Here is a 23,955-nt window from a genome sequence, read left to right on the forward strand (position 1 = left end):
CTGTCCTGCCCTGATTATGGCAACATTGCATTCTTTTTTTTTCAGTGTTCAAAGTCACAAACGTGCATTAGTTTAGGGGTGTCAATCAACTTTCTGTGGTAGGGAAGGGACTTCAGATACACACGTTTGTGCACGTGGTATCTATTTAAACAATACATTCCACAATCTCATGTTCGTGATTATGACCAACAAAGGTTAAACTTACCCTGGGTCAAAGAAAGATTTTGAAAGTTTGCTGAGAGTTTTGTAGATAGAATCTTAGCAATGTAGTTAACATGAACTCCAAATACATGATTTAAAAAAAAACACTACTGTTCAATAGTTAAAAATTCCTACTTCAATTCATTTCATTCAGAACAATTTAAAAGCTTTGTAAATTTTGATTTTTTGAAATGTGACAATTTTAGTTCTACATAAACATTGTTTTAGTCCAATTCACTGCAATTAACAGCAATCTCAATTGTAACAACTAGTTTTAAGTCACAAATAAAAAATTATTGATATGTACTTTGTTTTGAATTTACTGATGTTGATTCTCAAATTTCTTAATGTTCTTACTCCAGGATATGAGCAAATATTTCTAAAATCTTAATTTATTTTGGCTTCTTAAGTTAAAGAGTGACATATGAAATGCACGATTATTTCATAATCTGAGCACTTACTCTTCCCCAAAATGTTCAATTTTTAGCTTTTATCAAAAGTCATATTCAGTGAATACTAGCACAATAATATATGTTTGGCAGGTGAGTGAACAATCTATGAATTTGGTTCATAATTATTAACATAAATTATTTTATACAATACACGTAATGTATATACTGTCATTTGAAATTGATCTCGCTGATTTCATACCACCCTGAATGAGTGCTTAATATACAAACTTCTCAACCACTTCTCAACCACTATTCTAAAATTCTAGTCTTCAATTCCTACATAGTCCTCCACACTACCTGATCATAAAAAAACCCAACTTGAGACTTAATCAATGCCTGTGCTCCGTAGTGAATTGACACACTCCTCTTGTTCATACGGTGGTTCATGGATACTAAAAAATGTTGCCACCATCACTGGCCTGTTCTGAGCGAGTCTGCAGTCGACATGTTGTAGTCAAGACCATCACAAGTCCGCACAATTCCTCACAATTCCATCACAAGTCCATCACAAGTCCTCACAAGTCAATTGCAAGTCCTCACAAGTCAATTGCAAGTTCATCACAAGTCCGCACAAGTCCATCACAAGTCCATCACAAGTCCTCACAAGTCCATCACAAGTCCTCACAAGTCAATTGCAAGTCCATGACAAGTCCTCACAAGCCTTCACATTTCCATCTCAGGTCAATCTCAAGTCATCACAATCTCCTCAAATGAAGAGTGACAAAGAAAATTCCTTTGTTATTGTTCATCCCCAGTGACTTGTGACTGGACTTGTGAATTGATGATTTACTTGTGATGAGACTGGTGATGCATTAGTGACGTACTCTACAACACTGACAGTCACTGGACCGATCAGACTCCCCTGGTGCCTGTGTGGATACCGACTTTATCTTTCAACTCCTCAATGGATGGCAGCTGCTGGTACGCCATTCCGATCTGTTCCAGACCACCCTCTACCCAGGCACGCACGGGGACGTAATAAGCCTCCCGGAATTCTCTTACGGATTGATTTTGTCGGAGGGGATCCAGGGTAGGGATGTGATCAGTCTCATAAAGGATTACAAGTGCAACGGCTGTGAGGGTTAACACGATGACCAAGCAAGAGAGGGTGAGTTTGACGAGCATCCAGGATCTAGACCGCCGTGGCTTGTCTGGTTCTGGCTTAATGGCGTTAATCTGTATCTCCTCGACGTGATTACTCGACAGATCCTGATCCGGCACAACCTGCTCGCTCATCACTGCTTGTTCCGTCTCTTCTTCAATCTGCTCTTCGATGGGCTCCTCTTCTTCGATGACGGGCGTGGCATTGTCCACGAAGTCCTCACTGTCGGCATGGATGTCCGAGTCATCGGTGCTTTCGGCAGGCGCCGGGGCGTAGGGCATGAAGGGCTCAGTAATCTTGATGGGAGTGGAGTGGTCGGAGCCTGAGAGCTGGGTAAAACCTGCAATCAATAGAGAAAGGGATAGACGCAGTGGTTCTTTTAAAATCAGATTACTCTTTACAATCTGTGTGTGAATACTCCAAGACACTCTAATAAGATGTGGAGTTTGCTCTTTACCCTACCATGCATGTTTCCTCAGTCGTTATTTAGTCCTCTTCTCCATCTGAAACTGAAATTTCATCCCCTTTGCCTCTTTAACTTAAAGCTGAGAATATCAGTGATGAAGCACTTACTCTACCATCTTAAACATGTTCATAGAAATTGCAGCCGCTGTGTGCATGCACAGCATAACTTGTTATTTGATGGGCCATGCATGTATGGAAGTTTACAAATCACACTACTAAATTTCAAAAAATAATTTTCAAGACAAACATCTGAGCAATTTTCGCTAGGTTGTCTTTCAAAAGCTAGATCAGTCCCCCAGTTCCAACCCCCCCCCCCTGTGAAAATCAATTAATAGCCTAAAATTAAGCAAAAGCCAACAGAATAAAACAAACTGACCATCAAATGTGATCTCAGTTGGTGGATGAAGTGCTGTGTCCCTGAAGGATTGGGCCCTGCGTGGTCTGATCAGAGGTGGACTCCTGAAAAATAAGTCACAAAAATATTGCCGTATACATGTACAAATGTAGTTCATCAGTGGGCATGGTGGGGTTGTTTTATTCAACCCCCCCCCCCCATGTTTTTCCTCTTTTGGGTGTCTGCAACCATCTGAAAATAAAATGTTTTTTGGGGGTCCCAAACCAGGGGTTTTCCTCAGCGGTCGCCCGCTCGCCAAATGCGAGTGAAAACAGCAGCGGGCGAGTCAAAACCCTTCTCTCAGTAGTCCGACGGGCGAGTCAAAAAACTGTTAAAAAAAATAAAAATAACGAAGTTTTCCCTACAGTATTTTTCAATCAATCAAAATAAAAAGTTATTTGTGATACAACACATGAATACTTTTGCCACGCCGACCGAAATAAAAACATCGGTAGTTCGAATTCGTATCACTCCATGTATATTCGCAGTGCGCTGTGCATTGAAATCCCAACGACGAACATGAGGCGAATCGACGTGTATGCCATTACACATTATGCACACATGCAGCGCACGTCCGTACCGTGTGGACTGCAGACGAAGTAAATCACGTACGTACGTTAACATCGTATTCGTATCATACAACGTGGTGAGGAGAAAACTTTCATGACAGTTTCACTGCCAAAACTTGTGCCCGAACGGATTCTTGGGATGATTTCTTGAACACTATCAAGCGAATGTACCGAAAAGATGATGACAATATGAGATTCGAGGGGCCTATTTTGAATGTAAAGACTAGTGAATGTAAAGTGGACCGTGCTCCGGAAAACGTTATGGATTGACGTGACCAGCGTAAGTTCGTGGGTCGCCTGCCCGCAGCGCTTCTTGGCTAGGCACGCTGATTGCACCATTCTTCGCTAGGAATGCATGGCGCGCACGAAAGATGTTTTTTTGAAAATACTGGCCTTCTCACTCATTTTCAAACAAGTTAAAACAGTTCAGTTACTAACTTGGTAAACTCCCATTAATACCACGACTGTGTGCAATGTTTTCTTGTTCCTCAAGATAACGCTTTTTTAGTTCGTGTTTTATCAAAACATGTCGGAAATAGAACACCTAAAGCCTTAAGTTCGGAACGAAGGACACTGCATACATTTTGATTATAACTTCTCCCCCTATTTGATTCCTGTTAATTAAAGCCTTGCTCTATGTTAAAGCATGGACGATTAAAGAAACATTGACATCACTTAAAAAGGAACTACATGCAATATTATGTACATGATTAAGATAATTGCCGATTGTATTCATATTGCATAATTTATTATCAAAAATGTTATCAAAAATGCTTATGGTGATTTGATTGAAAGTTACTACTAAAACATGTGGGCTAGTGAAAAAGGTTGCGGGCCAGTGAAAGCTCTGGTTTACTGGCCCGGCCGGCCAGTAAAGGAAAAAGTTAAGGGAAACCCCTGCAAACATGTCCGCCTTACGAGCAGACTGGTTCGATCTCTGTCTGTACATTATTGATACTGATTGTGGGGTGGGAACCAGACTACCCTGCAAGAACAGAATTATTGTCAGGCCGTGAAGTATTTCGGAATTCGCAGGTAATAAGTCAATAAATAAACTTTAATGTGGGACAATTTTTTGGGGGGGTCTCATTTAAGGGAATGACTTTTTTATTGCCAGAAAAGTAGCGATTTTGAAAAGAAATCTATTTTGGGGGGATGAAACTCGAAAATATCACATGGAATGCAACTTTAAATGCAAGTCTCGAATGTTACTGGAAGAGATCTTACCTTGCAAAACTAGGCTCCTCTCTGCTCAAGCTAGCACTCTTCTCAAGAACTTCACGCTGTGTACGACCACTGGAAGAAAATGGTGATGGAACTTAAATGAGCAATTCCACACAGTACTCTTAACATTTTCAATTTAATTGTGGGAGGTTGTCTTTCAATTTACAGTTTGTGAATATATTACACAACATATCCCATATAGGTTGTCGCATTCATAGTTGTTACATGTACATATTGACATCTGCAGGCATTCATTTAAAACCCTCCCTCTCTGGCTGGCAATTTCAGCTTTGCCATCACAGCAGTCAAAATCAATCAAGTGACTGTTTTTAACAATTAAGAATTCCCTCAATTTGATATAGCCATGCTTTGACTGGAGGTGATTGATATGCCAGCTGTACCTACCAGTTACCTCTTTTGTCAGTTGATGGAATTTGACTAGTCACAGTGTTTACACAAATGTGATTCGACTGTTTATTACAAGCCTGAATTCAAACACATGGCAAGGGAAGTGAAATAAATTTGTGACTGTCTGTGACTGATAAAACATAATCCAACAAATTATTTGCACAACCTCCCTAATGGGACAAGAAGTTGTCAACAATGGATTTAAGTAAACAATCTCCAATTTAGCAAACTCGAATCAAAACAGGAAGTAAGAATGCAAATGTTTTGAACCCCACCCACCCTCCAAAAAAACAAAAACATTACAGAATGCTTGCCCATAAAAATATGGGAAAATATGATAACCCTGCCTTTTTATTCATTTTTACCTGAATCTAAATCGACTTCCTCTGAAGAAGCCACCTGAGCTGTGGGTGGTGACATCGCTGGCCCGCCTGAATCTGGGAACAGAAAATATGGTTATCCCGTTATGTGACAGATATGACAGGAACTTAGTTAAAGGTTTAAAGATACATTCCCCGTGCTATTTTAGAGCTTCACCTCAAAAAGTAGATTTGCTTTCCCGTTGCGATTTTCCTAGCAATATAAAAGTTATTAACTCTTGAATGAGACATCAAATGAAAAGAAATTCTCCGACGTTTAGTTATTTAATTATTTCCTCCCAAAATTTGAATTATTGGCTGCCAGAAAATAATTCGGCTCTCGCGGGGTGGGTTAACTTGTGCGCAAAATGAAAGCCCCTTTTTCATACGTCAGAGGGCTGCAGACGCCCAAAATCGGAATACAGTAGATTTTTTATTTTAAAAAAACATACAAATTGAAAATTGGTTTCTTGACAAAATCCATTTTTTGAAGAGCACAGGGCATACATCTTTAATCACATGCAAAGTTGCAATGACAAAACAAGGTTTTTCAATCAAGGAGTTTCCTCATGTCTCAAGAACTGTGGAGGCAAGGAGGCAAGAGTTTAAAGAAGGGGGCATGCGCCTTCAAGAAAATAATGTCTGTTTTTGGCAGCCATGTCTGTTTTTAAAAGTGTTTATGAACGCTTATGCACAGGATGTATACATGTATAACTTCTTGTTTGAAAAAGGCCAGCAACCGAATCTGAAATGTTTATAAACGGATTTGTGAACAATGATCAAAATCAGTTGCTGTTTGTCATACATCTGCAGGTACACGCAGTGTGTACATTTCGAGTTATCACAGTTATTTGCAAGATGCAAAAAAAAAATCTTTTCATTGATTGCAAAAAGTTTGTAGAAAGCTGTTCAATACTCAGTTTTCTGAATATTGTAAAAACTGTAAAAGGCTTGAAAGGAAGTCATGATTTGCTTTATACAGGGAACGGGAGGAGCAAAAGTTTGGAAGGGGAGGAAATGGGGGGGGGGGGGTATCAACTAGGATGCATCTGTAATTGTGCCTAAATTTAACCGTAACCTTCCCAATCCCTTCAAAATCCACTTTGCATAATGAAGGATTTCGAAGGATTTCGAGGGATTAAGGGGCCATTGCAAATCGAAACACTGGAGGATTTTGCATACATGTACGGTAACAGGATTTTGCCTCTGGCGGATAATGGATGATCCAGGTTTAAAAGCAGTCCCCAACTGAGGCTGGGTGAAATTGGAGGATTAAGGCTCTGGTTAGTTCCCCCCCACCCAAAAAAAAAAGGTTTTGGAGGATTCAAGCTGTTACATATGTACTTGTTTTATGCATAGATGCTTGGGCAGGCATCCAGCATACATGTAGATGTATGAACATGTACAATGTACCATTGCTAATAGCACAGCCTTTTTACTCCAACTAAATAGGCCTCGGTATTGCCAATCCACAATCATGACAATACAGGACAACAATGGAGGAGTTACATGTATACAGGCTAATGAACTCATAAGAGCAATGAAATCTGATTCTGTAATAACATCCCAGCAAACCCAGTGGAGAATTTTGAAAGATCCAGGTAGAGGCCTCCAGCAACAAAAAGTGGATGATTTTGAAGGATTCAGAGGCTTTTTTTTTTTTTTGGCAAAATCGCCCCAAGCAAGGCTATAAAACCACTCTTGGCAAAGAGCTAGAAAGAAGAAAAATATGAAAAGAAAAATAATAATCAGGAAAGCTGGAGGTAGGAATTGATATTCCTCATAAAACAGGCTGGATCATAGAATGGAGGGAAACAGCCACTAGGCAAGCAGTTCCAAAGAGATACAGAATGTGGGAAAAGCTATTAGAGTAGCTCTTTGTTCTACATCTCGGCACACAGCTAGAGTGTATGGGTGAGAGGAAGCAGAGAGCCTTAGAATTGTGTAACTCTTTGTCATTGGAAGATATTGAATTCTTTGTCATTGGAAGATATTGAACTCTTTGCCATTGGAGGATATTGGAGTATTCAGGCCGCTTCTGGGCAAGAGAGGCTAGGGAGTTAGGGTTAATAAACTTTCTCAAAAAGTGATGGGCAAGGTATTACAAGGGAGTTATGAAATGTACCGTGCATGGACAAAAACCTTTTACCTTGTTTTACCTGTTCTGATAAAAAAAAAATTATGAAACAATTCATGATACAAGTTTGTTCTTTTCTTTCTCATTCCTGTTCTGTCAAATTTGCAATCTTGTCACCCATAATATGCTTGTTATCAAGACATAAAAAATAATTATAAAACAGTAATAAACTTGCAAAGTGCTCCACAAACATTGTACATGACATGCAACACACCAGATACATAATCCAAACTGCACAGTCGACTCTCGTTATTACAAATTTGGTTACTACAAGATTCTGATTATAGGCTCTGTGCACAAGTACCCCCTCAATGGTTACATAGGGAGAGTTGGGGGAGACCACTGGGAGTGTCATTCAAATGCATTGCTGACGGCGCCTGGCGCTCACGCAAAGACGCCATGGCTTTGTGCACATTCAGAATAAAATGAGTCATGCGTACTTCGCGCTATACGCGCGTGTGAACCAGTACGCGCACGCGGTGCATCTCATCCACTGCGCTCTCGAAGCGGTCGTAAAGGGCCCTCTACTGTTCGCGCCCCGAGTCCATAGTGAACATACATTGTACATGTAAAGCCTTGGTTCCAACTGTGCATTTATGGACATAATGAATGGGAACCGCGCTCCTCTAAACACAAAATTCACATACACATACATACACCTGTATGTACGTGTACATGTGATAAACATTTTGGTTAGGTCTGCCTGAATTTGTATTAACGAGAGTCAACTTGTATTTTGCAAAAGACCAAATAGAAATTCAAATGGAAAGAAGGAAGAGAAAACAAATGGGAATGACAAGCAAACAACAATGAAACATGTGGCGTGCGATCTGTGTGCAATAATACATGCATTAGTTTTACCCTAATAGTGAAGATCTACGCCGATGACTGCTGGGGCTATGGGTAGAAATGGGAACAGGACAGCAGTGGTTTAATCACTAGGAACACTACAAAACAATCTATACATGTAAAATGTAATTTCTATAACAAAAAATGCACATTACAATGGGAATGTACAGATACATATAGTTTGAACCCCCCCCCCCCCCCCCTATCCTACGGCAGATAGGTGATGAGTTGCGCCTTTGATGATACAAGCTATAGCATTTGGCACACAGTCAGAGTTTCCTAAGAAAGATATTTAGCTAGGGCAATCGCAGATTTGTCCTTTAAAAAAATATTGGTAGAATAACAAGCAATGGCAGCCATTTTGAAAATTACTTGTTAGGCCACCAAAAAAATAGTCGGTCTCTGGTCAGACCGAAGTTCCGGAATTGATGCGACGACACATTTTTTTTTGTTTTTTTGTGGCTTTTTTTTTTTTCAAGCTTGTATTGTACAGACAAGGTGGGTACTATTTTGCTTTTTTGTGTCCTCATTATACATTGGTGTCCTCCATAATTTGCCTTGGTGCCCTTTATCATTTGCCTTGGTGCAATTTCCCCATTCCTTGGTGCTCCTTGGTACAAAAATTTGAGGAGGCGCAGCAATAGGGGGCGCTGTTGTAGCTTCCGTGTTAATTTGAAGAAAAAAAAAAGGTTGACGCGCATGATTAAAATCGACGCGCGCGCTGACCAGAGACCGACTTTTTTTTTTTTTTTTGCCTTATTCTGCCTATATTATTTTCAAAGGACAAATCTGTGATGGCCCTATAGCCAATAGCCAATGTATCTTTCTTAAGACATACATAAATGTACAATGTACACTGACTGTGTGCCAAATGCCATGCTTCTATCAGCAAAGGCACAATTCCCCCGAATATTTCCCCTATCAGCCCCACTACAAACATGAGCAAAGTCAAATTCTTGTTATACATTTGTACATGTACACTGTACACGTATGGTAATTTGAGTATTTTTCAAATTTTGAGTATTTTTTCCAAATTATGTGTTGTGTAGGGCATTGCTGTTGATAAGCTTAAGATTATCACATTATTTTTCCATACGTTTTTAAGCCTTTGCTTTGTACATGTACCTGTAGAACATCAGAATGTTTCCTTTTTTGGGGAGGGGGGAAATTATTCAACTATCACAAAACTTACATTTCACAATAAAATGTACACAAACATATAAAAAATAACACAATCATGACCATGGGGCTTCTCTGAAAAAAAAACACACACTGTGTCACGCAAGGTAATACCTTCAATTAGAAATTTATGCAAAACTATATATCAATTTTGTGGTATACGTCCCAGCTACATTTGTATGTTCAGAGCAAGGGTACATGTAAGTCGGTGGTGCATGCATTCTACATGTAGACTTACATGTACATGTATGAGATCATTACAAATGTATTACATGTTCAATTGCTTTGACAGTGAATGCAATTACATGCATGCTCGTTAGCATCTACAGTGACTTAGCTATACACTACATGTACGTACACGTATGTAAATACATGTGCATACACACTGCACTTAAAGTAGTACAAGTACAAGTAGTAGTACAAGTACATGTACATACAGTGGACTGTACATGTAGTACTGCACAAATTAGATTGTACATGTATGTGAATACACATGTATAAATACCTATATTTTTGCAGAGAGAAAGTTCGCAATGCCAGCACAATTGTAAGCTTTCAAGACATTAAAGTCAATGCCGACACCTGATACAGTGACCTCAATAGTACGAGTTGACTCGGAACATTTCATTGTTTAAGTCTACATGTACGCATTCCAAACATGAAACGCTGTATTCTAAGAAACCCATTGAAGTACGCGTTTAAAGAACTACTGATAATAAAAGGCTTTCATTTTCACTTGCTGACATAGGGTCTATTGCCGACAGTGGAACTGAAGATATATGCATTGTAACAGAAACAAAAGGGCTCAGCAAAACAACAAGCCCCCCCCCCCCCTCCAAATATGGTGTGAAAATGAAGTTTCTTCATTTTACTTCAGTTGAATAGCACTGGTTTCTATCATACATGGAAATGTAATTTGTAACAGGAGGGCTGAGAATGAAATGTAGATTGAACCACAAAGGTTGAACTACACTTGTCTGTATCTGCTTTTAAGACTACACAGAGGTTGGTCATTTTCGTGACAAATGACTCGATAAAATTGCTAGGTCCATCTTCCTCTTAAACTGACATTGAAAGCTGCTGCAAAGGTGAAACATGCTTTCCTATTGTCATACTGTTTAATACTGAACAGTTGTTCATATTTTCAAAACAGTTTGATTACTAGCAAGAAAACGAATGAATACACAGATTGAAAAGTGTGAACTTACTTGAAAAAAGCTTGGTGGTCTAGCGCACTTTTCCACAGATGTTTGGTAGCTGCGGACGTTAATAACCTGAAGCCATGATTCACTCGTCTCTACAATTAAAAGAATATGAACAGCCACAGACAGTCAAAAATTCAATCCTGTTCCCCTGCCATGCCTTTAATACACAGGCTAGTCACCAACAGTCAGATCATATTTCTTGTAGGCACTGTGACTAGTCAAACTCCATCAACAGACAAAAGCAGGCGACTGGTAGGCACAGCTGGCTTATCAATCTCCTACAGTCAAGGTATAGCTACATTTGTATATCAGGTTTCAAACAATCACAGCCAGTCAATCCTGCTTTATGAAGGCAGCGAGCACTCAACTGTTGAAAACAGTCACTTGATTTATTTTGACTGCTGGGCTGGCCTTGTTGAAATTGCCAGCCAGAGAGGGAGGGTTACTCTTGAGATATGCTAGCCATTTCATGCTTAGATTGTACATGTATAGTTTCTTTGCTTTCATAATTTTTTTTATCGTAGAACCATGTCAAGGAATTAACGCATAACATTTTAATCATACATGTCCCACCATGATCCCGGAAAAGCATTGCAGGTTAGTGCCTTATGTCTGATTTATCATAAAAACTCAAATTTTGGCAATACGTAAGTTTACGCACTGCGAATAGCAAGACTTGAACACACTGCAACTTTGGTGAATTTGTCTGCAAAGTTTGGGACAACACACTGGTTCTTACCATCGCAGTCACATGAAATATAAACTGGTCTTTAGACTATAAACGCATCGGGTTGATTTGAATTAGAGCAGGGGGGACTGAACCATTATGCAATAAAAGAGATTTAATTGTACATGAAAACTCCTAGTCTTTGCATACATGGCACAATTTCATAATCACAATTTTAAAAATTTCACATAAAATGCCATCAAATAACATTCTGAGCCTAACCTCCCCTGCTAAAGCATGGATGAAGAATGTCCGTCCCTCGTAGCTGAATTTCCGGATGTCGTCCCATTTGAATGTCTCCACCACTGCGTTGGCTCTGAAGACCAAGAGACCGGCATGGTTCATGCAGATGTGCAGAGCAGTGCCATAGATATCCTGTCAACAAAATTAGAATAAAGATATCACGGGTCTTGCCCTCATTAAAACATCACTAAATCTATTGAGACAAGATTTTGTAAAATAAATTTGTCCAAAAGATTCTTTAAAATCGTGCATGAAATGTTAATCTATATGTATGGTGGGAAGGTACCTTGCGTGATAAAATCCTTATTATACATACGTAGAAATGTACACAATAACCACTTTGACACAGACTAATGAGTTATTAATAAGTTAGTGTAAATTGAGTGCTGTTAATGAAATTGGAGAAAAATACATGAAACAATATTGGCCAGCAGGACTCAAAGCGCTGTGGTGTTTGTGCCAATGTATTTGTTTGTCATCCTGAGTTAAGGATGTACGGTAATAGTATTGCAGAGATTCAACAATTTCTTACGTTTAACAGTTATTGTTATTGTTATTATGATTATTTATTCAGCCATCACAAACAAGGACAACAATACAGAACAACAATACAGAACAACAATACAGAACACTAGGCTTGGAGCAGCAAAAGCAAAGAAATTAATGTGATCTGTAGACCTACTACCCCACATCTGGATGTACATGTAAGAACAAACTAATGTTATATACATTTATACAACACCTGAATAAATCCCCGTCATCTGATTGGTGAATTGTAGATCACGTGACATATTATTATTCGGTATAATGCACGGTGCGACCATGCGTTATACCCATGCGTTATACCGTTTCACTTTGCGCTTGTTCCATGACGCGGTATTTGCGTGCAAAATGCATGCTGGTGTGCGCGTTCAGCGTAGCGCGTATTGTTCCAAAGAGCCAGCGCTACAGCGTTGGGTTCAAACATTTTCGTGAAGGGGTAGTTCAACATCTTTAAAATCAAAATAAATTGTAGTTTATAATTTACCAATCAAATGACGAGAATTTATTCAGGTGTTGTATAAAACAAATAACGAATGTTTTACGTTCGTGCGATGGAAAGAATAATTTCATTCGGTGACAGATTGAATGTTCTATTCCACTCGGCTTCCCCTCGTGGAATAGAACATTCAATCTGTCACCTCATGAAATTATTCTTACCATCGCACTCACAAGCATTCGTTATTTGTATAACAGTTGATGCATTATTTAATTCAGCTAGTTTGCAAACAAGCTTTACACTATGAAGCTTACCCGGACAGGATGAGGGTCAATCCCATAAGTCTCAAGACTAAATGCATGCTTGATGAAGGCAAACTCTGCATCGCTAGGCTTCAGTCCCCTACAACAGAAAACCATCACAATTAGATACATTTAATACATTGTAAAACAGGAGTAGTTTCTTTTCTTTTTTTCTTCAATACATGTAGGTGTTTTTCTCTTCTCCTAATATGGAAATCAATGCAAATGCCATCATACAAATATAGAGAGAATTTGCAATGACAATATGTACTATATGTAATATCAGCATCATCATTTATAACTCACTTCTTTTGTTCATTACAGAACAATAAACAGAGTAGTAATTTTTAATGCTGCCATACATGTACATTGTACCGTTGTGGTCATAAATATGGCTATGCACAGGACTCATACAATATCAGCACTACAAACTTTTAAGATTTTACAAACAGTCAAATCTCTCCAAAAACTAAATTGATCATCTTCACCCTTTCTCAAGTATGCACTTTTAGCATTAGTAGAAGTACAGAAGAATTTCAAATGAGCATCCAAGCCCTGAATTTCATTACTATTGGACACATAGGATCTTTTTCTTTTCTTCACGAAGGAAAGCTATGACAGAATACACTGTTCATCTCTACATTTCTCAAGTATGCATTATTGGAATTAATGCAGTACCTAATTTCAGGTTAGCATCTAAGCCCAGACCCTAATTGTCATTTGATACTTAAGATGTGGAAAGAGTTCCATACCTGGACATCATTTGACACCCTGTGCACAAACCCTATGAGACTGGTCTGACAAATTCCAAGTGTTTTCTCAGTAAATGCTTACAATAGATTCCCTGCTAAATTTGACTTTTTAGGACATGTGATTGCTTTCTGATGGCTGATACGTGTAGATCACAGCAGCGAATAATTAGTGATGGCCATGTATGGAATTCTTCCCGAAGATATTTCTTAAAATCCTCTTCACAGAGGAGAACACGGATTGCCTTTGTTTCAACTTCATATGTTCACAGTTCTCACCTGGTATGCTTTTCGTGCAGTTCCTCAATCTGTCCCTCCAGTTTCTCGGTTTGTTTCGGCACAAACTGAAAGCCTGACGCGTAGCCCGGTGAGTGTTCCTCTGGGTCATAGTCCCTAAGGTTCGCTGCAAATTTAGAAGAAAAATTATGGGTACCTGTATGTCCTCTGAGCATTTGGCCTCCCTACCCACAACCACCCCTTCCCAGGGTTTAGCCAGAGGGGTGTCTGGGGTCGTTTGGATGCCCTATAGGCTGTTTTGGACCTCTAGCTATTTTAGACCAAAGTTGTAATGCAAATGTAGGACAAAGCATGGAACTTCAGCAACTTGAAAACCCTGTTTTTTAATTAAAGGCAAATGTGGACTTCCATCTATTTCAAAAGCTGGCAAAAGCCTTGCCTCTCCCCAAAAATTACTTGTCAAAAAACCTCCAATATTTAAGAAAGTGTTATCAGCACCGTCTTCTTTGAAAATGTAATCAGAAATTAGTTGATTCTTCCTGAAATACATTGAATGGGAATCACACTTTTTCTACTAAAAAATATATGGATTTGCACATAATTATAGTCAGAATGAAATAGTAGCAAGTAGTGTTTTTTTTTTCATTCATCATGAAGTTAAATTAAATAGACGGTATGTACATAAAGGAGTACCCTTTACTGTGAAAAATAGTCTGGGAAGTAACACTTAATATCACATTTCAAATCAGGAACAAGTTGACATAGGAAACTAAAAACTGTTTCCTTTCTTCTTAAAAATGATTGATTCCATTGTTAATCCAATCACACTGCCTTATTCGTCTGAGATGGGATAGGTGAGAACACAAAGCTTTTATTGATGAATGGAAACAAGAGACATTGTAATAAAAAAGATTTTATAAATGAAAATCAAATACAAATATCCGACCAATTTTGCTCTACACTCGTAAATCCCTATGGGCACTTGATAGAATGTTGTTCTGCCAGCTACACAAAACCCTAAAAAAAACTGAAGTCTTTATATGTCAAATTCTTGGTCATTGTTTCTTACATTGCACAATGTAGGATCCAAGTATGGCAGCATCATCCCTGGTACACGTCAACCTCCCATGCAAGAGATCCTTCTGGAGTTGCAGGAATAGCTGGTACTTTGTGATCTCTTCTTTCAGGTCGTCAGGATTGGCTGGGTAGTACTTGACACGGAACACCACTGTGTAGGGTGGGCCAGTGCCTGCAGGATGATTGGATACATGGGATTTTAAATCAAACAAGAGGGTGAAATGTGACACAAAACAAGGCTTGGACTATTTGAACCCTCACCATCAATTTTATGCAAACAAATGCACAATTTAATTTTTAAGTAAGAATGCATTTTAGTATATTGAACATGTTAAGAACGATTAAGAACACCGGACTCATGCTCTGGTGTTTCAGAGGCAACAGTGGCGTGGGTTCAAGCCCGCTGGGGGGGACACTTGTGCCCTTGAGCAAGGCACTTAACCATTATTGCTTCGTCCTTCGGATGGGACGTAAAGCAGTACCGGTAGGTCCCGCGTGTTGTGTAATCCAATGCAGGTAAAAGAACCCAGTGACACTTATCGCTAAGAGAAGGGGTTTGCCCCGGTGTTTCTGGTCTCCTGTATAAACTCCCACACGGGGTATTTAGGAGATGAACTAATAAAGATTGTACAGAAACTGACAGACAAAATCCCTCCATCACACATTTTTTTAGTTTAGCTTAAAAAAAAACTGAACTTGTTTCCAAAAATGTATCAACAATGTATGTTTTCCATCGTATCAACAATCTCAAAGCGCTTTACAGTTACAATGCCAGTGTACTTTACCTCTGAGCTGTTTCACGATGCTTTTCTTCAGGTCAAGCCAATGCTGTTGAAAACAAAAATCGGAAAACAACATTTCAAAACACAGGCGAACTTGTAGTTGTACATGATAAAGTTGTACAAGTATTCTTGACCTGAAACCATACAAGCTTTAAAATATACTTACATGTAGTTTTAGACCAGAAACACACAAATCTAGGCCTTTGAATAAATTGCCCATGAAATGTGGATATTTCTTATGAAGCCTAATAATACTGACATTTCTTATGTCCCAGTTACCTCTGAACATTGTAATTTACCATTCAAGTACAACTGAGAATGACTTCAAAATAATTTTCTATTTGGTTTGCTATTTATAATCACTCTTGGAGGATGACCGCATTAAGGAGTTCATCAGAATTATAAAATCATAGACGTCAGATGTACAAATGTACCTGGTTAATGGTTAAATCATGAAATCTAAGATATTGTTCCACTCCTTAAACTAGGCAATTTACTGATCATTTACCACATTTGTAAAAAAAAAATTTTGCAGTGTAAGTACATTCCAGTACGAAAGGGCAGCTCAAAATTGCCTGTGGCTAGGATTTTTTGTCTAAACAGTTTTGTGTACAATATCACACTCTGAACAAGTACATGTCCATTGAGCATGCCCAATGTACATGTTCACGTACATACATGTATTTTCAATTTGTTCTCACCCTTTGCTTTTCTCCGTCAATGTAGCGAAGGCCAAAGTAATCTTTCTCAGCCAGGTTCTGTCTGCTGCAGGCCTCATCAAGCAAGTACTGACCCTTGGCATCTTTCTGTAATAGAATCAACAATTTGCAGGTCAAACTAAAAATACATTGTACTTTAATCAGCTGTTTAAAAAAAACTACTTTTTATTGCCAACACTATTTTCCTCTTTTTTTATGTGTTTAATATAAACATTGGATACAGTATGCAAGTATCTGACACAGTATCTGTACATGTATATAAAAAGGTGCTTCCAATGAATTTTTAAAAATGTGTATTGGGATTACATGTATATCCCAAAATTTTAAACAACTGTAGTCTGTGTTGAGTTCGTGTTCATGTTTATCATCAAAATTATAAAGCCACATAATTGTCGTGTTCTCAGATCTTAAGCATACATGTACATGTACATTTTAAAAATCACACAACCCTATGACAACACATACAAAAATCAGATACGTCCCGGTACAATGATGGGGGAAAAATATATATTTTTAGCTTGGTACTAAATTTAGTCATCGAGCACCAAGATACATGTAAGTGCAGTGTGATTTAATTCTATGATTTTACAATAACGGCGCTAGGCACAATATATTCCTGGATAACCATGTACATGTACAGTTGTATACAACATGTACACAATTTGCAGAATGCAGCAATGTCAATTTCATATGTTAACGATGTACTTTTAATGCTTTATTAAAAAAAAAAGCTGCAAATATTTCAAATTTCTTCAGGTAAGTATTCCACAATTAAACTGATTTTTTTCGTTTTATGTTTTACTCAAAACTGAATAAATTTTTGTATCGCTAGACAAATAGCAATTTATTTTTAAATTTATCTGCAGTGAAACTCAAATAGCATGAACAGTACAGGTACATCTTTGATGACAGTACTTTTCATCAAATTGAATGGGTCAATAAATATTTCATGATGAATCTTTGAGTTTGAAGATGAAAATCTCCAGTGAAGTCAATTGCTTGCCCAAGGCCCTATTTATTATGTGCCCATACATGTATGATACAATGTTATGAGCCTACAGTCATGACAGTTTCCATGCAAGTACAATGTACTCTAGGCTCTCCTTGAATCGACTCTTGACTTGTGTGGACATGTACATGTAAGATGAGCAGAGAGACAAACAGTTGTCCATCATCTCCCATGTGACATCTAATGGGATTCCTACCATTCTTCTATAAAGGTTATATGGCTAGGCAGATCCGTATGGAAAATACAGTTCATTTACCGGTACACAGTGCAGGGTCCATACATCACAAAGAACATAAAACACAGCAATGACAGGCCCATAAACAAAATTTCATGGTTTTCATTTTATAAAAACTAATTTTTTTTCTTCTAATTTACATTTTTTAAAAGCATGTACATGTATCATACATCATGTACATGTATGTACACTGGACATGTACATGTATTCTTGGACATACATGTTCATGTGGATTCCACAATACATTGTGTACGTGTTTATGGACACATACATGTACATGTACATAACATGCTGGCACAAACAATGTACAGTGTACGTACATGTTGTACATCTTATCTGCACAGAAACATCATCATCATCATCATCAGTCGCTAGTGGTTTCATTTTTTTGAAATTCATTTCTGATCTTTTCCAATAAGATATTTGTTTATTCTTTTGTTTACAATGTAACCTGACATGTATCAGATCATGTAAAGAAATTCTCTCTTCTTCATTTAGTTGACTGCCTAGCTGTTTAAATTTAAGTGTAAAGAAAATCAATAATGTACATACATACATGTACATGTACATGTATGTACATGACATGTATACCTTACAGTACAGGGAATACATCCAACAAAAATATACAAGCATGTACATGTGTACACAGTATGTGTATATTCTGTAGATCCATCAATTGATCCCCACAGCAACACTATGACACACAGCCTAATTAAGCCAGTAGGCCTTTCGTCCCCACAAGCAAATGTACATGTATGTACCGTACGATACATGTAGATTGCGTCTAGCACCAGTTGATTTTGCAGGGCCTGAGTTTTTGGCATGGATCCAGCGATCATTCAGGTTGCAGACCAGTAAATAAACTGCCATAGACCCAATGATAAATGTCCCCACTTCCAAAATTCAGGAAAAATACTCACAACTCTCCTTGGAAGGTATTCGAGACACACATCAAATCAAAGCTAATTTCATCATCTTTCACATATTTTCTTTTAAATTTTGGGGGGTTAACTGATGACTTTTAGGAGAAAGTTCCATCCGAAGATGATCAGCCCTTAAAATAGTCCTGAAGCCCATCACCATTTTGAAAAACGACAAATACACTCCAGTCCAAAATAGAGCACTGTTAGGGCTCCAATTTCATCCAAATTGCACGGAACTACAAGCTCACAGTCCTGTGCACGGCTTCCACCCATATTTTTTACAAACCCTCAAGTTCATGGTCCACAATATGCTCAAATAACGAAGAATTTGAGGGCATGCAAATCGTGATTTGGCCAGTGTAGGCGATTTTGGACCGATTTACTGGCCTGCAACCTTCAATTCAGAACTTGCACCATTGACCACTCACGCGGAGCAAACTACCGGTATGATTGGCCAATAGGGAAAGTATCGGTTTGTGCTATTGGCCAATCCGTCATTTGTATATTGAGAATATAATTTATTTTAAATTAACTAATGAAAGCTTTTGCAAAATAATGAATTTTCGTGCAACTGCCGCGGGGAGGTGCGGGCAGTGGACGCAAATCTAAAAGTAAACCTTCATTCTCACGTGTCTCACGGCCTAAACACCCCGATTAAATAAGAAAATAGCCTGCTGTGTCATGTGCTGTGTGCTGCGGTGAAGTCTGCTTTACTAAAAGGCTTTAGGTTCAAAATGTAATTTTTGAGTAATAAAAAGATAGTGGATATTTTGCCGGCGGTAATCCCAGCAAGCTAACGTTTACTAAAGGTTTGCCGGCGGCAATCCTTATCAACAGAGGGCGCTGTACTCTCTAAGATAGGGCTGAATTATAAATTAAGATATATTAAATTACCACCAACTCTTGTGTAGCAAGCAATGGATCTCATGAGCGGGAAGACCCGGGTTCGATCCCGATCCCCGCTGGCGACATTTCTTCTTCTTTTTTCCCCATCCCCAAAAGATAAGAATATTCTTCTTTTATTATTTTAACATGTCTCAAACATTTTATTGCAGAGTATTACATTTTCTTTTTCAGATTTGTGGTTCTGGAGGATTTTTTTTTAAAGGGAAATAATGTCCGAAATTGTAAAATGGTCTGACATGTCTCTCTGATTCCCATCTTGTGAATACAAAGTTACAACGATAATGTTGGCAATGGCATGGAGCTTTGTCACCGGAAAATGTCCAAGTACAAAAAAACAGTAACTGCACATGTTCAGTGCATATCCGGCAAGCTAACGTTTACTTAAGGTTTGCCGTCTCCGTCTCCGGCTCCACTGCCTAATATACTAGTAATAAAAACACTCTTGTCGACATGCTTGACTCTCAATTTGATCGAAACAAAACAGGGGCCCCAACGCCCCCAGGCTACACTACACGATTGCCATATACTAGGCTTAAGTATAGCTGGAGTTACCCAGCCCTGAGTTTTATCATTGGGTTGTCATCTAGGGCTGGAGCGAGTTTTTCTCGTAACTTGTAGTATAGGCAAAAAATTTTGGAAAATGTTCAACTTTGTCCCCGTTACACACTAATTGCAACTGCAACTCACCCCAAACTTGCCTGGAATAACCATTACACAGGTCCTTGAAGTAAAAAATGATCCACGATGAAGATTCAGCCTACAATTGCAGTGAAAACAGGAGGAATAACCGCTAACTTGACAACCTTGCTGGATTGGCCAGGACCGCAATTGGTTTGTGCACAAAAAAAATTGTGTACAATGAATGGCGGTCGATTAACAGGCACAGAGAGCGATCGCTGTCAACTACTCGGTTTTGCCAGCTGCGCTGGCTGTTGGCGCATGACGTCACGCGGAAGCGTAACACCCGATGACTGTTTCATGCACTAATATAAGGTTTACCACTCGCATCACAGCTTTGGTACTGGAACCGCAACCAATAGTGCATGAAACAGTCATCGGGTGTTACGCTTCCGCGTGACGTCATGCGCCAACAGCCAGCGCAGCCGGCAAAACCGAGTAGTTGACAGCGATCGCTCTCTGTGCCTGTTAATCGACCGCCATTCATTGTACACAATTTTTTTTGTGCACAAACCAATTGCGGTCCTGGCCATGCCAGCAAGGTTGTCAGGTTAGCGGTTATTCCTCCTGTTTTCACTGCAATTGTAGGCTGAATCTTCATCGTGGATCGTTTTTTACTTCAAGGACCTGTGTAATGGTTATTCCAGGCAAGTTTGGGGTGAGTTGCAGTTGCAATTAGTGTGTAACGGGGACAAAATGGAACATTTTCCAAAAATGTTTGCCTATACTACAAGTTACGAGAAAAACTCGCTCCAGCCCTAGATTGACAACCCAATGATAAAACTCAGGGCTGGGTAACTCCAGCTAGCTTAAGTACTGATACTACAAAAGTGCCCCCACCCCCTCCCTTTTCCCCCGTTTCTACACCTGCCGTAGATATGCACAGTCACTGACAAGTAACATTTTCGTTTTGCGAGACCGTGACCGTCACCGTATACCCTGATACCGAGTGTGTGACTGCATGACTTGTGTGAGCGATGGCCGATGCTGCATGGCATGGCATGGGGTTTACACACGACAAACTACCTACCTTGAAATCGACGACAATCGCCTCCGCCTGGTCATCAAGCACCTTGACTGTGCACTGGAATACTCGCGCCATGGATGTGTCACATTTTAGCACACAAACACCAAAACATCTTCAGAAAAGCGGCGGTTCTTTCACAGCATAAACCCCCGCATCAAAATCCCACCTAATCTACTCGATTCCCCATTCCCTTTTTAGTCCCGTTTGTTTTCTAGAATATATACGTCAACGGGACACCGGCAACCCGATGTAACCTTCTTTGAACATAATTGTATGGTGTTGGTTGTGTTGGTACGCGCGTACATACTTAAGCTGCATGTGATTTACGAACGGTGTCTGAGTGGAGTAAACACCGCCCCCATGTGCTCATATTTCATAATGCCAAAATAAGAGAGAAAATACTTAGGCCTAATTTACTTTTTTCTAAAAAGGCTTCAGTAAAATTTTCTTTTCAATTTCTATTTAAAAACTTGATGCAGAAGAATGGCAATTGTAGTGTTGATGGGTGTCTGTGGAAGCGGAAAGTAATTTTGTATTTATAATGTAATTTTGTATCATTGTTAGACATGTTACTTGTTAAAAATGCTTGGATTTAGAGAAGGGACTTTATTTATGATGTATTTAAAATTTTAAACACACAGTTCAGTTCAGTATATATCTGGCCTTGTATTGGAGATCATTGTCACTGTAGCAATTGTGTAAGAACACCAGTGGTGGTGAAATGACGTGTGATATAATGTGGATCGACAGCTGGTCTAATTCTTCCTCTGTCTGTGATAAACAGAAGTAACAAAATTGTCACTTAATTTAAATATAACGACCCTCTCTACATTCACAGTGAGGACACTTTACTTGTGCAAGTGCTTGCTCGACCCTCTGTTTTCCTTCCGCCATGCTTGACTATGGACAGGTCAGAAAATGAAAGATGATGAGATAAACTTTAATTTGATGTGTGTCTCAAACACCTTGGAGAGTTGTGTGTACATGTATCTTTCCTGAATTTCGGAAGTGGGCATATTGACCACTGTTCTGCAACCTCAGCGTGATTACTGTACAAAATGTAAGAGGACCTCACTACATAACCATGGAGGAAGGAACACAAACGACTCAAACTCTAGATGCATTGCATAATATGCAGCCAAAAACAGAGTCCAAATAACTAAACTGTATTTAATTTTTTTTCAATTCTAGATCCACGGTTGGCAGATGCCTTTCTGAAAAGGTACGAGTTCATATTTTGTAACCTATGTTAAAGAACCACAATTCTACAAAACTGTGCCTTTAATTACTAAGCATGTTTCTGTGATACATCTATTTATGTTATTTTGTGCCTTACTGCAGACTGGTTGGCCATTTGTAGATGCAGACGACCACCACCCAAAGACAAACAAACAAAAAATGGCAAAGGGAATTCCCCTGAATGACGAGGTACACTGTCATTACAATAGGGGTCATTCTTTAAATTTAAGACCCACTTTTTCCTGTCCCTGTTACATCTGACAGCTATGATTTTATAATTCTGATGCACTCCTTAATGCAGTCATCCTTCAAGAGTGATTATGAATAGCAAACTACAATTGTAGCTACCCAACAAATACAAACATGTTTCAAGTCATTCTTAATGATACCTGAATGGCAAATTACAAAGTACCAAGGTAACAGGGACAGGAAAAATGTCACACTTTGGACACTAAATTTATAGAATGACCCATACCTCAGTGTATAAACTTATAAAATGGAATATTCAACCTCACAATGACAGTAATTATCTTGTGCCAGCACGATTTTCTTTGAGAAAATACAAGCCAAAATACAGAAACTTTGAGCCAAGTGGACAATTTACATCCAGGGACTTGAAATTCCATAGCATTGATACATTTTGTTTCATAAATTTCTCATTATTTGTTTGCATGACCATTATGGCAAAGATTAAATTAATGTTTCGTATCAGTATCATTGTAACAAGAGGTCATCAAGATGTCATCAGAGAGGATTGCCGATTTGTTGTAGTCACTTGTTGACAAAATGATTCAAGGAACAATGTTTTCCTTCTAGGATCGACATGGATGGCTTCTCACCTTGCACCACATTCTAAGAAGGTAAACCTTGAACTTTCCTATCAATTTGGAGATGTTTATTATTGAGTAGGTAATTTGCTAGCTGGCGGTAAGGGAGGGTTGGAGTGTCATAAAAATAAAAATAGCCAAGATTAATGCAATCTCTTTCGTTCTACCATTTTCAATTCACAAATTGGGAAATTATTGTGCTAAAGACGTGTGTTGTGCCATTCATTTAGACAGAGCACATCTGACAATAGTTGATACAGAACATCTGCTTTGGATTTATATTTGCAACCACTGTAATTTTCCACATTTCCTTTTTTTAACAGCTGGAAGATTAACAACCAGAGTGGTATTCTAGCCTGCTCTGCTTTAAAAAGAAGCTATCGAGAAATCCTGTGCACAGGACGGACAGAAATAGGACATAACAGTTCTGAAGGGACAACAGACAATGCAGGAACTTTAAAAGACAGCATTATCTTTGTCTATCTTAAGGGATCAGCGGAGGCCATTTTGTCCAGAATGACGGGTCGGGACAGTCACTTCATGCCAGTGTCGTTACTTGATTCCCAGTTTAAGACACTCGAGGAACCACATCCCGAAGAAGGAATAAGGGTTTTAACTGAGGATATCTGCCAGCCGGTTGAAGTTATAGTAAGACACATTTTGGACTTTGTCTCAGCACAAAGCAATGGCCTGAAATTATGAAATGAGATTTTCTATAGATCAATAAGCCAGTTCGGTATTTCAACTGCACA

At 38.8% G+C, this 23,955-nt stretch overlaps 2 protein-coding genes across 3 annotated transcripts; one reads left to right on the top strand and one right to left on the bottom strand.

The window, feature by feature from the left end:
• Positions 1–1,257: 1,257 nt before the first annotated feature.
• Positions 1,258–21,348, bottom strand: LOC119741157 (FERM domain-containing protein 5-like). 2 transcript variants are annotated; one of them, XM_038216858.1, is made up of 13 exons: positions 21,141–21,348; positions 16,342–16,446; positions 15,644–15,686; positions 14,851–15,030; positions 13,824–13,947; positions 12,808–12,895; positions 11,494–11,646; positions 10,548–10,636; positions 8,173–8,208; positions 5,181–5,252; positions 4,411–4,479; positions 2,597–2,679; positions 1,258–2,095 (listed from the first exon to the last, which is right to left on the bottom strand). In XM_038216858.1, exons 1-13 carry the CDS (start codon positions 21,210–21,212, stop codon positions 1,506–1,508), a joined length of 1,704 nt encoding a protein of 567 aa, XP_038072786.1. In that variant the 5' UTR covers positions 21,213–21,348; the 3' UTR covers positions 1,258–1,505. The 2 variants fall into 2 exon arrangements, with proteins under 2 accessions (XP_038072786.1, XP_038072787.1); XM_038216859.1 differs by lacking the exon at positions 8,173–8,208 and having other exon boundaries at positions 1,259–2,095.
• Positions 21,349–21,484: 136 nt separating this feature from the next.
• LOC119741158 (probable gluconokinase) lies at positions 21,485–23,907 on the top strand. Its single transcript, XM_038216860.1, has 5 exons — positions 21,485–21,661; positions 22,329–22,359; positions 22,479–22,565; positions 23,193–23,236; positions 23,527–23,907. Exons 1-5 carry the CDS (start codon positions 21,621–21,623, stop codon positions 23,903–23,905), a joined length of 582 nt encoding a protein of 193 aa, XP_038072788.1. The 5' UTR covers positions 21,485–21,620; the 3' UTR covers positions 23,906–23,907.
• The last annotated feature ends 48 nt before the right edge of the window (positions 23,908–23,955 follow it).

The sequence above is a fragment of the Patiria miniata genome, unplaced genomic scaffold (assembly GCF_015706575.1).
Source record: "Patiria miniata isolate m_02_andy unplaced genomic scaffold, ASM1570657v1 HiC_scaffold_5, whole genome shotgun sequence".
NCBI lineage: Eukaryota > Metazoa > Echinodermata > Asteroidea > Valvatida > Asterinidae > Patiria > Patiria miniata.